At 39.6% G+C, this 14,828-nt stretch overlaps 1 protein-coding gene across 2 annotated transcripts in view; it reads right to left on the bottom strand.

Annotated features, from left to right (window-relative positions):
* The window catches only part of dpy19l1l (dpy-19-like 1, like (H. sapiens)), a 29,647-nt gene that overhangs the window by 6,575 nt on the left and 8,244 nt on the right, over positions 1 to 14,828 (bottom strand). For both annotated transcript variants that reach the window (XM_071469811.1, XM_071469809.1), the window contains 12 exons: positions 13,992 to 14,085; positions 13,695 to 13,752; positions 12,520 to 12,611; positions 10,726 to 10,825; positions 8,114 to 8,191; positions 5,630 to 5,716; positions 5,344 to 5,403; positions 4,563 to 4,643; positions 3,975 to 4,076; positions 3,415 to 3,486; positions 1,373 to 1,452; positions 757 to 781 (listed from right to left, as the gene is read on the bottom strand). In XM_071469811.1, coding sequence (XP_071325912.1) covers positions 757 to 781; positions 1,373 to 1,452; positions 3,415 to 3,486; positions 3,975 to 4,076; positions 4,563 to 4,643; positions 5,344 to 5,403; positions 5,630 to 5,716; positions 8,114 to 8,191; positions 10,726 to 10,825; positions 12,520 to 12,611; positions 13,695 to 13,752; positions 13,992 to 14,085 — 929 coding nt within the window. The remainder of the gene's footprint in view (positions 1 to 756; positions 782 to 1,372; positions 1,453 to 3,414; positions 3,487 to 3,974; positions 4,077 to 4,562; positions 4,644 to 5,343; positions 5,404 to 5,629; positions 5,717 to 8,113; positions 8,192 to 10,725; positions 10,826 to 12,519; positions 12,612 to 13,694; positions 13,753 to 13,991; positions 14,086 to 14,828) is intronic.

Genomic DNA, 14,828 nt, shown 5'->3' with positions numbered 1-14,828 from the left:
ATAGATTAATCAATAACAGGGCTGTCCTTTTGTCATTTTGGATTCAACACCACAGAAGCAAAAATCATGGATTAAGATAAAGATGTTTGCTGACATCAAATGCAACTCTCATTGAACTGTTAGTTGTCAATGCTGCAACATATGTTAGGATCATGCCACATGGGTTGCAATCTAATTAATTTTGTGTTTGAACTTGCCAGTTTAAATCCTAAGAAAAGCTTTCTGAAGTTGTCATGTCACTCTAAAAGCTACATTTTGTGAACATGCTGAACATAACGTGACGCTTTGATCTGAAGTATGTTTTTTAACACAGCTTTTCCTGTGAGGAGTGAGAACACTCCTTGTAGTGTTACTCATTGAGTCATAGGAAAACATTAAAACAATTATCTGGGAAACTCTGGGAGCCTCCACACACTGGTGGCGGGCGGATGAACATCTTAACGTTTCCCTGCCCTGGGAGGAGGATATTAGAGAAAATCAGAGGAATCAGCAGAACAAAAGGCAGCACAGTGAGATTTCTGAACTGAAGAGAAACTGCCTTTCATTTCTTGGTAATGAGAAAAGGGATGAAAATCACTTAGAGGCACAGTAACTGAGCAGATGTAAGTGCACTGGAGGAATTAAAAAGGAATAAAACAGGTTTAGGAAAATGGAGCGACGCTGAAGAAATGCCTCAAAGTTCAGAGTGAGGTGTTACCGAGATAATGCTTGTGCATGTACTTAATATAAGAGGATGTGAACAGTATTTTCTCTCACCTCTCCTTTTGCAGCTATCTCAGATCTGCAACATAGAGGGGACAGAAACATATAAACTCAGCTGTGATAACACATCATTAATAATCTTTTATTTTCCTATTTAAAGGTCCCATATTTTCACTTATTTGAAGTGTTGATATCCACAAGATTTGTGGTTTTAAGAACCAAAAACCATCTCAGTGTAGTTTTAAATCTCCTCTCTCAGGCTTCTCTCTGGAGATCCAGTAACAACAGGTCGGTCAGAGCCTTTCTTCTGATTGGCTAACTGTTTTCTGAACGATCCAATAAAATTACAGTAGATTTCATGTAAACACTCAGAGAAACCAAATCCTGCAAGGTTGGATGGTGAGTCCAGGTGGGCGGGGCTTGGGGTGTGGCTAAGAGCAGTGATTGCTTTGTTGTGTCATCACAAAGTTACAGAATTCCTGATGACTTGTTTTAAGGCTCAGTTTCTGAATACAGGCTGTGTGCATTTCTGTGGACTGAGGCTTTGATACTTTCACAGACATAGAACCTAAACCTGCTTTATAATAAAAGAGACATGGAAATCTCACTTTATACAATATGGGACCTTTAAAACTGTAGATACAGTGAAATTGGATCTCAGGTCTCTCACCCTGCAGCTTCATCATCATCGTCACTCTTGCCAGACGCCTTCTCTCCGTCCCTCAGGAACCGGACCACATCCTGGATGGTCTGAAAAGGGACAAATTGTTGGATTAAAAAAAAAAAAATAAACCCGCCTCTTCCTAACAGCTTGCTCATGTATTGCCTGCCATGCTTTGTCACGTTGACTCATGTATTCTTAGCTTAGCGTGGGTGAGGCATAATGAGATTAGACGACATAAAGAGCAGTTGCTTTAATATGTTTTTTTCCTCTGATGTTCCTAAAATTCACTGAGCTGGCACTTTATTAGGTACACCAAGCTGAAACTAATGCTGTCTACTCCAGCACTCCAACAAGAAATCATGAAATGTTCAGAGACATTTATTCAACTGTATGATCATTTTAGAGGATGTACCTTGTGATGCTGCTGAACTATTCTGCATTATACAAAGAGGTGTTTCTGTTATTTAGCCTACTTGTTTATATAAATAGGTGTATGGCATAAATCTCCCTCTCTCCTTTCTCAAAGCTTAAATATACCCAAGTAAATGTAAACTACACATCCCATGCAGAGCAAATAAGACAACAGCAAAACTCTCACAATGAAAACCAGAATTCCTCGACTCAAGCAGCTCTACTCAGGGGTAGAAATGTATGCGTGGTAACCAAAGCAGGTAAGACTCCCAGCTCTTCTTCCTGCTGCAGTGAGGCAGCATCTTGACGAGCTAAAGTGATTTGAACTTTATGTTTGACTGCCTGCCGTACTGTTCTGAAAGGCAAGATCGGAGCCTTCACGCTGCAGAACTGACGCTGACAGTCGCATCCGTCTGATTTCTGCCAACACACACTGCACAGAGGGCTCCTCATTTCACACAGGTTTTGAAAAAGGAGAGGGTGTGTTGTTCATATTCAATAGTTAGTTTGTGCTCCTTTTTCCTTTTCTTAAGTTCATGTCATTATGTACTACAAGATGTGTTTTTTGCTCTTTATTATATGTATTTTCACTTTTAAAACATTTTTTTTAAATCAATATTCTCCTAAGAAAAGTCACATCAATCAAAAATAAAGCAGCAATAATCAGTGGACAGAGCTCTTTGTAGTGAAGTCTTCTAGGTCAACTCTCAAGATTGTATTAAGGAAACTAAACATAATTTGATTGGCTAACAGTTGGTGCATTATTAAGTCAGTAATTTCCATAGTTGCTGGACCAAAACCTGCAGCCTTGACTGGATGCACAATAGTCTCAAGTGATCTGTGATTGTTTTTTGCAGCCTGAGGCTACAGAACACTGAAACCATGCTGTTTATTGTTGATAACTACATGCAAAGATGTAGTTTCCACTGGGAATCGGGGACAAGTCACCTTCACATTTCACATCAGTTTCAGTCTCCTGCAGTTTTACAGTCTCAGTTTGATTTCATTACTAAAACCTCTCTAAATAAGACTCATCTTTCTGTCCAGCTTCTTAAATCTAGAGGAGAGTTTCTAAAATTAAACACACACACACACACACACACACACACTCATATGTGTCAACTTAAATTATGACCATTTTCTCAGAGCAATTAAGCTTCTCAAGCATCAGCGAGTCATTTGACAACTGTTTTTGCCCTGGGTTTTGTCTGACAGGTTAGATGCAGCCTATCTTCTTGCTGGAGGTTGCTGGGGACAAATGTAGCCTGAGAGGATGACTTTAGCTCTTCCAACTTCTCTGTTTTTTTCTTGCGTATATAAAAAAGTAATTAAACAACATTATTTAATCATAAACTCATGTTTCTTTAATTCCTGTTGAAGCCTATGATGGAAACACAGCTGCTTCTTCTGCATAGTTTATCGCCTTCTTATTCTTTCTCGCTAGTTCTGTATATTTTTTTGCCACAGACTGAGTAAAAGATAATAATGCTGGTGGGGATTTCACCTCACACATCTTCTCTCCCTCTATTGTTCTCAGTATACTTTGCAACCAGACCTTCTGTAACATGCTCTTTTTTTTATCATTTCTTCTTCAGCTTCTAAATCAAACCAAGCTGTTTACCTAGGAGGAGACTCACCCTGCCAGCGATGAGAGCAACCACCAGCATGTTGATGGGCAGCAGCAATGTTTTGAGGTAACGTACAGGGGTCTGAGGGAGAGAGAATTACAGAGACACACAGCAAGGTAAGGTGAGAGGAGATGGAGAGAGAGGGAACAGCTTTATAATAATGTTTAAAAACACACACTTGTGTTCACACATGAACAAAAAAACTAAATCAGGCAGCTGTCTATCACGGAAGTCTTCCCAAATTGAGCTGCCAGGTCCCGCTGACAGGTTTCCACTTCCCCTTAAATTCAGAGCACAGAGCTGGCTCCTTCTGCACTGAGCTCTGCTTTGAAACAAAACAGCAGGTTTTACTTTTCATTACTCTTCTCTGGTATCGTCACTGGAGCCCGAGTGACATTTTGAAAGCTAAAATTCAGCAACAGTTTCTCAACAAACCGCATGAGACTTGCATTTTATCTGTGAACAAGGCTGCAGCACACACAGCTCTGTAGTTATCTCAGTTATTTTGTGGCAGGAAGATAAATGTCAGCTCTGATGGAGGCCCTGATTTTGGTTAAAACAGACTTTACCTCTAACTCCATGAAGTCAAACTCTGCAGCACATGTGTACATCAGAGTGTGGAAATCCTTGTAGCTGCTGAACTTCGACTTGATCAGTCCACTGATGTGAGCCTGGACAAGAAAACAGCAGATAGATTTTCTATATATTTAGTTTTTTGTCATTTCTGACCTTTGATGTTATTTATTGTTTAGTTCTGACCTTTTCCGATGGTGGCATTTAACAATATAATAGAGTTTCACAATGACAATCTAAACATTAGCAGCTACGTTTTCATTTGTGGGTCAATGAACCTCATTTCTTTAATAATAATTAGTCAGTGTATGAAGTCGTGTGTTTCAGCAAACATTTATACAAACTGACCCACAACAGTTTTCTGTAAAAAAAAAATGTTTTCCTAGGAATATGGAAAGCCTTTTTAAAAAATATTATCAGTATCTTATCAGGAACATAATTTGGTGTAGACATGTTTCAAACTGAATATCTGCATTTTGGATTTGGAAGCGACCGGAACAAACTGAGAGTACAACAAACAGACAAATTACATATAATTTACTGTCTCAATAAAGTGGATTTAGTGTAAAGTTAGTGTCACTTACATCATCAGAGGCACCGAGGACTGTGGACAACATGAATTTGAGCAGAACTGTGGAGCTGACCCACGCCAAACCCTGCATGACCTGAGGAGGAGGAGGAGACACACACTGACCGGTTGACATGTACACACACAACACTCAGGCAGGAACCTAGCTGGGAGCTGGCCAGGTAAACTTTGTTGTTAAAAAATTCAGCCAGTACTATTATTTTTACCTTTAAGCTTCAGTTTTTTAAGTAATTCAAAATGAGACTTGGTTTTGAACTCTTACAAAACTAGATGACAGAGGCTCAATAATCAATAGTGTGTTTCATTTATATTCATTCTATAGAATGGCTGCATTTATTTTTCCCTTTATTTAGTGGCAGAATAAAGTGTATCCCCCCAAACACAAGGAGCAGAAGTTAATTCTACTTCTACTGGATTTTCAAGATGGTGGACTACATGGATTAAATATGAGCCCTGCAACTGAATAATACAGAGAATTTCTAATTAAAGGAGGCAGACGTTGGGTATTAAAAGTAACAGCTGTAATAACACTTCAGTGCTAAACTGAGCATAAACAATAATGTGGGATACTTGGTTTTCTTATTTCCTCTTTGTCTACTTCTCCCCTTTACATGTTCATTTTTTTCTCTTTCTTACCCTTTTTGTTTAGTGACATACAAATATAAGAATGCCAGAAGTATGAATATCACCATAACCTAATATGAAAATTATAGTAAATAGGTGTAGTAAGGACAAAAAAAACAAAACAAACAGAAGCGGAAGTCAGTTGGACGTACCCACATGACGATGCCAGGTCTGAAAACTTGAGCGAATCGATCCCTCAGTGCAATGATTGCCTGAAAAAATCCCCCAAAACACAATTCAAAATCCAAACGAAGTCAAAACAAAAAAACAGCATTTTTCTTCTCAATCATGGTGTTCTGACTTCAGTCCACTACATCCCATCATGCTTTTACTTATACAAATATACTCATTAGTTTGGGCTAACTAATCTACTCAGGCCTGATATACCTCAGATCAATCAGCTGCTGCACATACATCAGATGTAAAGGTCCAACTCACCCAAATGGAGACGAGTGAGGAGGCGTAGAAGGACGTGAGCAGCATGGAGTTCCCGAACATAAGGATGAAGCAGACGCCGAGCGTGATCTGTAAGGGGGTGGGAGGTGAGAGGAAGGTGATGTAACTGTGATAAATGACACCTCCTTAACATCAATCCTGGTGGTGAATACAGCTGTGAACTGTGTGATCCAGCTACTATCTATCTATATATATATATATATATATATATATATATATATATATATATATATATATATATATATATATATATATATATATATATATATATATATATATATATATATATATATATATATATATATATATATATATAAATAATAGCTTTACGTGCATCATGTGTCTGTGTAATTAGAAATAAAGCTAAACGCGAGCTTGGCAGTGAGCTCACAGGCACAGTCAGCGGCCGCAGCTTTTCACTGCTGTCTGGCTCTCTACAGCAGGAGGGTGGTCTGGGATAGATCGCATTAAGTGTCAACAATAAGTCTTTCTGCGCCACAGTGTTGCTGAAAACACTCCAGAGATTTAAACCAGAACATTAAACTTTGAAGACGCAGCCTCTCGCAGAATATAATCCTATTACATTAACTTTCTGATGCTTAATCCCACAGTGAAGAGTTGAATAATGCTCCACTCTGTATAATATAGACAACGGGGTGACAATGAATGAAAATTTTTACAGTGCTGAAATAATAAATATATTAACTGACAAGTCAAGTCTGAGAAAATTAATGGTCAACCATTTTTATAATCGATTTGGGGTGCAAATAATTATAAAGTCCTAAATTTATCACTTTTCCTGTGTTTCATCTGTGTTGATATCCAGAAGAAGATATATTTGTGATTTTAAGAACAAAAACCATCTCATTGTAGTTTTACATCTCTTCTCTCAGGAGCTCTCACAAGAATAAGGCGTTTTGTGTTGATTTCTGAGCCCCTCTTCTGACTGGCTGACTGCTTTTTGAGAGACACATGGCTAGGCCAACCACAGGTAATGGATTGTAGCCTACTACTGTTGAACTCACTCACGTCATGAACTTCATGAAATGAACTTCGTGAAATGAACAGATGGTCAGATTCAGACAGAAACACTCAGGTATTTCAGAAAAGACTTTAGCCACTGGGCTCTGATATCACTATGCTTGGGAAGGCTGTGCGAAACTGGCTTGATATAACAAATTAAAACAACAACAAAAAGAAGGTTTGACGGTGGGTTGTCAGTGCTGGGGGCATCAACAAGGATGGTAACTGCTTTGTTGTGACATCACAAAGTTACGGCTTGTTTTAAGGCTCAGTTTCTGAATACAGGCTGTGTTCATTACTCTGTGGACTGAGACTTTGATAATTTCACAGTATTAATATAGAACCTAGACCTGGTTTATAACCAAAAAACATATAACATAAAGTAGTGAAGTATAGTGAATGCTTTGGGGTGTGAAGGAGTCACTTTGGGAGCTCATAATTAATTCTTTTGACATTTTAGAGACTAAATAACCACTTAATCAGAAAAATAACAGACAAATTAATTGATAATGAAAATATTAGTTATGTGCAGCCCTCTACGTGTGTGTGTGTGTGTGTGTGTGTGTGTGTGTGTGTGTGTGTGACTCTGTAACAAGTGATTGCTCTGGCTCGTTAACAATTCGCTAGGTCACAGAGGACACACACCTCGTTGTGTGTCTGTATTCTCTTCTTGAAAACACACACACACACACACACACACACACACACACACACACACACACACACACACACACACACACACACACACACACCCAAAGTCATCATTGCCAAGCTCTGTAAATTATGCAGAGCCATATGCCTTCCTCTGACACAAATCTCCACCATCTTACCACAAAGGGGCTCCTCCTTATCTGTGGAGCACACAGGCCCTGGCTAAGAGCCTGGCATGCTGAGGGGATTAGGGGGAAAGAATGTGGAGCAGAGGGACGAGCGGCCAGAGTAACGCACAGACACACACACAGACCCCAGCACAAACATCTTTACACATTCTCACATACAGAGATATACTTCTGCCCTTGGCAGAGGGAAGCGCATATCCTCCCTTATTTAATGCTAAAAAGGCACTGGTGCACATGCATGAGTGTAATTAATACTCAAGACAGTCATCCCTGTCTCCGCTGGTGTTGTCCTCCGGCTCATGTGGAATTCTTCTGGCCGAGGAGCCGAGTGAGATAAGGAGAAGTGAGGCAGAGCACATCACACAGCAGGACAGCAGCTGCGAAGGCTGTCACTTGTGTTGGGTGCAACACATGAGCCACACTATTGTTTTTTCTCTCACCTGCATAGATTGGTGATCTGGATCTTTTTTCTTTCTGCAGTCTTAATCATGTTGTCACAGACTCAGTGCATGATGCATCAGTGACCAGTTAATGTCAAGTTGGGAGACAGAAATACTCTGAATTGAGTGATTACAGCAGGAGTTGGAAAAGACTTCTACTGTACCATGTGAGTGACCAGGATGGACTGCATCTTGGCGGGGCCGAGGTAACCCAGGATGTACGAGGCAAACAGAGAAGCCACCTGGAAAAAAACACACACAACAGGGTCAACCACATACTCCTTGGTGTTTGTTCTAACTTTATTAGTATTCACCACCTACATGTTTTCATATTTTTCAACACTGACTTCTTTAAGGGACCTGAAGATAATGTTTGTTGCAGCCAAATGTGATGTGCTGCTAATAGAGACTGGATGTTAATGTCATTATGGTTAATAACATGGATGTTATTAACAAATTTTATCCAGTTTAAATCACTGTGGGCTTCCAACTACCACAGGTGCTTACAGATAGGAGACATAGATAGACAGTTTACAAATCCAAGCTTTATAAGCACAGGGACGGATAATCAAGGGGCAAGCAAGAAACATAATATGTTAAAAATCATAAAAATAATCTAAAATCTAAGAAATTGAATTCGGGATGACACTTCCACTGTAAAGCCTCAATTTTCATGGCTGTAAAAGGCGATGATGGCGCAGCAGTGTGTGCTCTCACATCTGCTCTGTGGACTGTGATGAGCTTGATGTGGGTTTCTTATCAACAGTCCACCCACTCTGTTCAGCTTTGACTGGAGCTGCAGCACCTGTGACAGACAGCTGACAGAAAAAATCGTCTTCCTGTTGTCTGCAGAGCTACGCAGGAAGCAGAAACCAAGAGTCTCTACAATATTATGAAGATATTTTACAAGAAAAATATACTTAACTCACTGTTAATTGGATAAAGTCAAAAAAGAACAACACTGATTGTAGAAATATAGTGAGTTAATTTAGGAATATTTAAAAAATTATACTGTTTGAAATTACAATTTAATTATGTTAAGTCCATCATATATATTATAGGAATATCATACAGGCCTGAAATGATGCAGTTAGGGGGATTTCTGCAGATTCACCAAGTTCGACTTTTAAAAACCATTTTAATACCACACTGAATATAATTTAATGCCCATTTCACAGTCACACTGACCCACGTGTGAAGGACATGTGTCAGTGAAAACCAGCAGGAATGATATAGCCTGGAATAATTTACCAAGAGATTTATTTTTTCTATTTTTGCTACTACGTCCCAGCTGTATATCACAATCATTCCTAATAATATCATGAATTAATCATTAAACACAATGTAAACAAGGATAAAATCCACAAAGTGGTTGGAAACAGCAACCAAGTTAAAAACAGCCGTATTTAAAGGTCTACATATGAATTTTACATTAACATCAGAGGTCTGCACAAAAGGTTCTATATCTTCCAGACAGTTTTTGCTAAAATCACATACAAAAACATTCATTTTAAGTAATATTACTGCATATGACAGGCTAGAAAAAAATATCTAAGACCTTTATAAATTAATTGGATTGGATTGGATTGGATTGGACTGAGTTAGTAAACTCGTACTTCGTGCTCTTTATTTCATGACTTGATTGTGCTTTTGTTGTTCTATGCAGCCATGTTTAATAATAAAACACATCTCCTGTTGCATTCATGAATATATGAGGCATAGCTATTAACACATTTCATGTTTAGACTTGTTATTTTCACACACATGTAATTAGCATTGTTTACATAAGCCACTTCATGTACCCATGTAGGAGTGAGTGTTTTCTGTTGGCAGCTGGGAATAATTCTCTAGAGGCTTATTAAAATGGTGAGATGAAATTCTGCAAATTAACTTCTGTTAAACTGTACCGAGACTCATGATATTGGCGTCTGAGATACCTGTAAGAGGGACAACCCACACAGCTCATTGTTTCTAATGAGACTCACCTTTACAGTCTTTAGATTTGGCCTTTACTGCAGTGGAATTAGTGGCCTAAATATAAAAATACTGTGCATCCATTCTACATTGGCTTTGCATGTCAAGTAGCTGATTTATTGAATACAGCATGGTATTGAACTGATGTTGCATAAATTAAAATAAAATTAACGGTGCATTGAATAAATTTAGTGGTAAACAGTAATAAAGGGCATGAGGGACCATAATATAACAGAGATTATTATTATCAGTCTTCTCACTCCTTCTAGACTGAGGAGTGAGCGGTGAGGGTGGACACACAGTATTTGGTTGGTTTACACACACAGTGGATGAGTGACTGACTTCAAGCAGTAGCTTATAAAATATCAAACAAAGACATAATAGTTGTTAAATAACTCGTCTCTTGTTAAAATCCCCACATGCAACGCAGCAGTGGCCTGAGGGACCTGCCGACAGCGTGGACACTCGCAGCAGTGACCTGTTTGTCAGCCTACGCTCTTTAACTTACTACTCGTCTGTCACAAAGAATCTGTTCTTTCAACAGTCTTAACCTGTCCACTTCAAATATTCTGCATATTTTTTTTTGTTAATGAAACAAAGATGTACATGGTGCATTCTCATAATACAACCTCTCTCTATCCCTAGAGTCTTCTCTGCCTTTTCATGTCTTTGCCAGCGTCTAAACTCTTTCCCTCCTTGCCCCTGCTCTCTCAAAGTCTCTATTCTCTGTCTAATCTCCTCTGCCCAATCTCTTTACTCTTTACCCACATTCTCTCTCAATGTTTCTCTTGCCTCTGTTTACCTGGGTGAGCAGCACAAACTGGGCGAACTGCCAAGGCAGCATGAAGCACAAATTGGAGATGCCCAGAGCCACCATGGCTGTCCTGCTCGGGTTCCGTGTCCTGGGGAGAGAAGAGAGACGGGGGGGAGAAAGTGAGAGAGAGAGAGAGAGAGAGAGAGAGAGAGAGAGAGAGAGAGAGAGAGAGAAAGTGAGAGAGAGAGAGTGTAAGGGAAGATGGATAGGAGAGGGATAAGAGAAGATGCATTAAGACGGCTGAAAAAACACACACAAACACAAACTAGCACACACATTCAATTTCACTCTGAGTGCTCTACAAAGACCTGGTTATGTAGTGAGAAATACATCACACAGTTCATTCTCCATTTACTGTTAAATTGTTATATGTCACAGTTTACTGGCTGCACTTGCACAACACGAGGTGGCGTCCACTCGCTGAAGTGCAGAGGAGAAGATTACTAGTCTGTGACAAGTACTTTATCTCACCAAAGAGCCTGCTTCAGTGCAGCAGGCTGACAACAGAGGCAAGCCTCACTTCACCCCAGCAATTACCACACAAAGGACAAACTATTAGAAATTGTAGCTTGTGTTGCTTTCAAAAGGAAACAGCTTTTTGATTGTGTTTCTTTTGTTATTTCACACATTTACGGTTAAACAAGCCGTTGAAATGAAAAGAAAACCAGATTCTTCTTTATGTTTTTGATGGATCACAAATGTTGTAATTCTTCAACAAAATTATTTAACACGGAACAAACAGATAATCATTGTCACACACAGTTAAGTAGTGCAATAAATACAAGGTGCAGAGGACATCTAGCTGAAGCTAATTAGCAGCCTCTGTCTCTGGCTAGGCTTTTAAATTGATGTTAAAGGTCCCATATTGTATAAAGTGAGATTTCCATGTCTTTTTTGAATATAAAGCACGTCTAGGTTCTATATTAATACTGTGAAAGTATCAAAGCCTCAGTCCACAGAGAAATTCACACAGCCTGTATTCAGAAACTGAGCCTTAAAACCAGTCATCTGGACTGCTGTAACTTTGTGATGTCACAACAAAGCAGTCACTGCTCTCAGCAAGGCCCCAAGACCCGCCCACCTGGACCCACCATCCAACCTTGCAGGATTTAGTTTCTCTGACCGTTTAGCTGAAATTTGCTATATTTTCATTTGATCACTGCTCAGAGCCTCTCTTCTGATTGGCTCACCAACCTGTTGTTACTAGAGCTCCAGAGAGAAGCCGAGAGAGGAGGTGTAAAACTACACTGAGATGGTTTGTGGTTCATAAACCATAAATCTATCTTCTTATTGATATCAAAACTTAAACTTAACTGTAATATATGAGACCTTTAAAACATCCAAACAAATAACTTGATAAAACAGAATAAAAGGGATAAAAACACATTCACGTGTTAACATTGACATCCAGGGGTTATAGTGCGACAATACAGTCATTCAGCCATTGTTGTGACGCTAATTTCTGATTAAGATTTTAAACACAATAAAATGTGAATCACAAGCATAAAGACACAATTAGATTTAAGGGAGTGGATGCCAAAGTAATGCACTGTTCAATGATCCACTGCATTGCACGTTGTGTGACTGCACAACTGCCAGTGTGTACAATGTGTGCACCTACAGGTTCACTGAAATAAAGATAACTCACACAGGGGTTAGAATAATGGCAATAAAAGTCTTTCGGTATTCATATATCTTAATGTGGAGAACTGACAAACAAGTAATAAAAAAAACACTTATTGGGACTTGTAGTGGAGGGATCTGGACTGACGGTGAGTTTACCGTAGAATGTAGGTGAGAAGCAGCATTTGCAGGACTAAGAAGGGGTAAGCAAAGCTCTCCCTCAGTGGCGGAGTCCACATCACACGAGTGCTCTGGTAACAGACACAAACACACACAAGAAAAAAATTTTAAATCCTGTATTAACTCATGAATTTGTGTTAATACACAAAGACTTCAGAAGAGGGGGCTTATACGTTCTTTATGCAGATCTTTAATGGTCTGGGACACTGCAGGACATTTCTACCATTTGGAAAAACCAGTTTTCTGATCGGGTCGGCATTCTTACTGCTGCCAGCAGATATTTCTCACAGGACTGATATTACATGTATCTGGTGGATATTTTTTTCCAAAGCTTCTTTTTATTGTTTTTCAGCAAGTTGTGCTATTTCTGTAAATGCTGAAAATGTTTATGTCTGATATTATGACATACTACTGATCTGTTTAGTGTAGAGATGTCCTCAGCAGATCCTTGACTGTAATTGGCTAAAATAAACCTGACCAAATACAGATCATCATTTTTTTTTAAATTTCATTGTTCTGTAGTGTCTACGTGCTCTTCTTTATGACAGCAGAGGGGCCAAAAAACATGAGTGATATCAGTCTTCTGTCTGCTACATATTCTTTCTCACTTGATAAAATCCACACCGCTACTTACACAAATAACAAATTTAACACTGTAATCTTGTTTTTGTCAGCTCAGAACACCACATTTCCAACCCACTGCTTCCTCCAAAAAAAAAAAAAAAAAAAAAAAAAAAAAAAGTGAAAATCACAGATGCTCCTGAAACCATGATGGAAGGAGGTGAGCAGGATGTCTGAAGGGACTGAGAAACATTGAGTCTGAGTGTGTGTGTATGTGTGTGTGCGAGTGGTTGAAATGTCAGTGTATTGATCTGGAAAAATAGAGATTCGCTATTTGTTCTGGAGGGAACTGGAGAAGAAGAGGAGGGAGGAGGGACTCAGCTTTAAGTGCCAGCCCAAAACAACTCTAAGCTCCTTTGAGGGCTGAAATGAGCTCCTATTAACCACCCTCTGCTTTTCTGAGTGCGTTTTTCATTTTGAGTTTTACACATTTCAGAGGCTTACACCCAGAGAAGCTTGCAGTGAGCAACAAAGCGTTGCCATTTAACAAATACTGACACTGATAGAAGAGAGGACAAGGACTGAGCACTTACTTCACCGTGATTGAAGAAGAAACACATTGTGGTGACAATGCCGCCCAGCCGACTGCCACTAGAGAGGAAGCGATGGAGAAAAAAAAAGTGAGGATGCGCGATAAGTGAGGCAGATAGCAACAGATTCAGAAAGGTCATCCTCCATCTGATCCATGTTATTGTCAGAGGCAAACCGCAAAACTGTTTTTCTGTCAAGGTGTGACAGCTGAGAGATGAGATGGACCGTGAAATTCATCCTCTCCTCTCGAATGCCCACCAGAGCATGACAGGACGGAGCGCTGGGCAGGAAGCAGCTACCTGAGGTAGGCGCCGTAAATGAAGAACAGGCTCATCATCACGCCGTTCAGCATGAACACACAGGCCACGTAGAAATATGCCGGATCCCCCATGCCTAATGTACACACACACACACACACACACACACACACACACACACACACACACACACACACACACACACACACACACACACACACACACACACACACACACACACACACACACACACACAGAAGGTGTTGAGCTTTTTACAGAATCAAGGGTTACTGATGGAGAAAAAAGCTGGTGCTACAAAGATTGATCAGATTTATTAGACAGTAAACAGAGGAATGGATTTGACAGCAACTTGATAACTGAGTAATAATTGATTAGTCATTTATCGACCAAAAATGCCCAACATTCTGTGCTGGGTTCAGGCACGCCTGTATTTTAGCTCTGAGGATGTCAGGCAGTTGGAGGGTTCACCTCTTTGATCCATACTTAAATATCACCAATCACTGGATGGATCGCAATCACAATTGTGTAGAAACATTCATGGTCTCAAGAGGAGAAATCCCACTTGCTTTCTTGACTGACTTTTCCACCACCATGAGGCTGATTGACACATTTCAACAACAACTGGAGGGATTGCTGTGACATTTGGAACAGAAACACGCTCGTTGAGGATGGATTTCAATTTACACTAATGATCCTTTAACTTCAAAGTTTCAGTTTGTGCGGTTCTTTGGTTTATGACCAAATATCTGCAAAAGTAATGACACTTGTGTCACCCTCTGCTGTTCTCTGTGCTTTGCTCTAATTAGCCAATAGTAGCTAAACACTAAAGTAAGATAGTGAACATGGTAAACACGCTAA

This window comes from Trachinotus anak, unplaced genomic scaffold (assembly GCF_046630095.1).
Source record: "Trachinotus anak isolate AG129_WGS33_773 ecotype Australia unplaced genomic scaffold, CSIRO_AGI_Tana_v1 ptg000032l, whole genome shotgun sequence".
NCBI lineage: Eukaryota > Metazoa > Chordata > Actinopteri > Carangiformes > Carangidae > Trachinotus > Trachinotus anak.
This window is presented reverse-complemented; position numbering and strand designations above follow the sequence as displayed.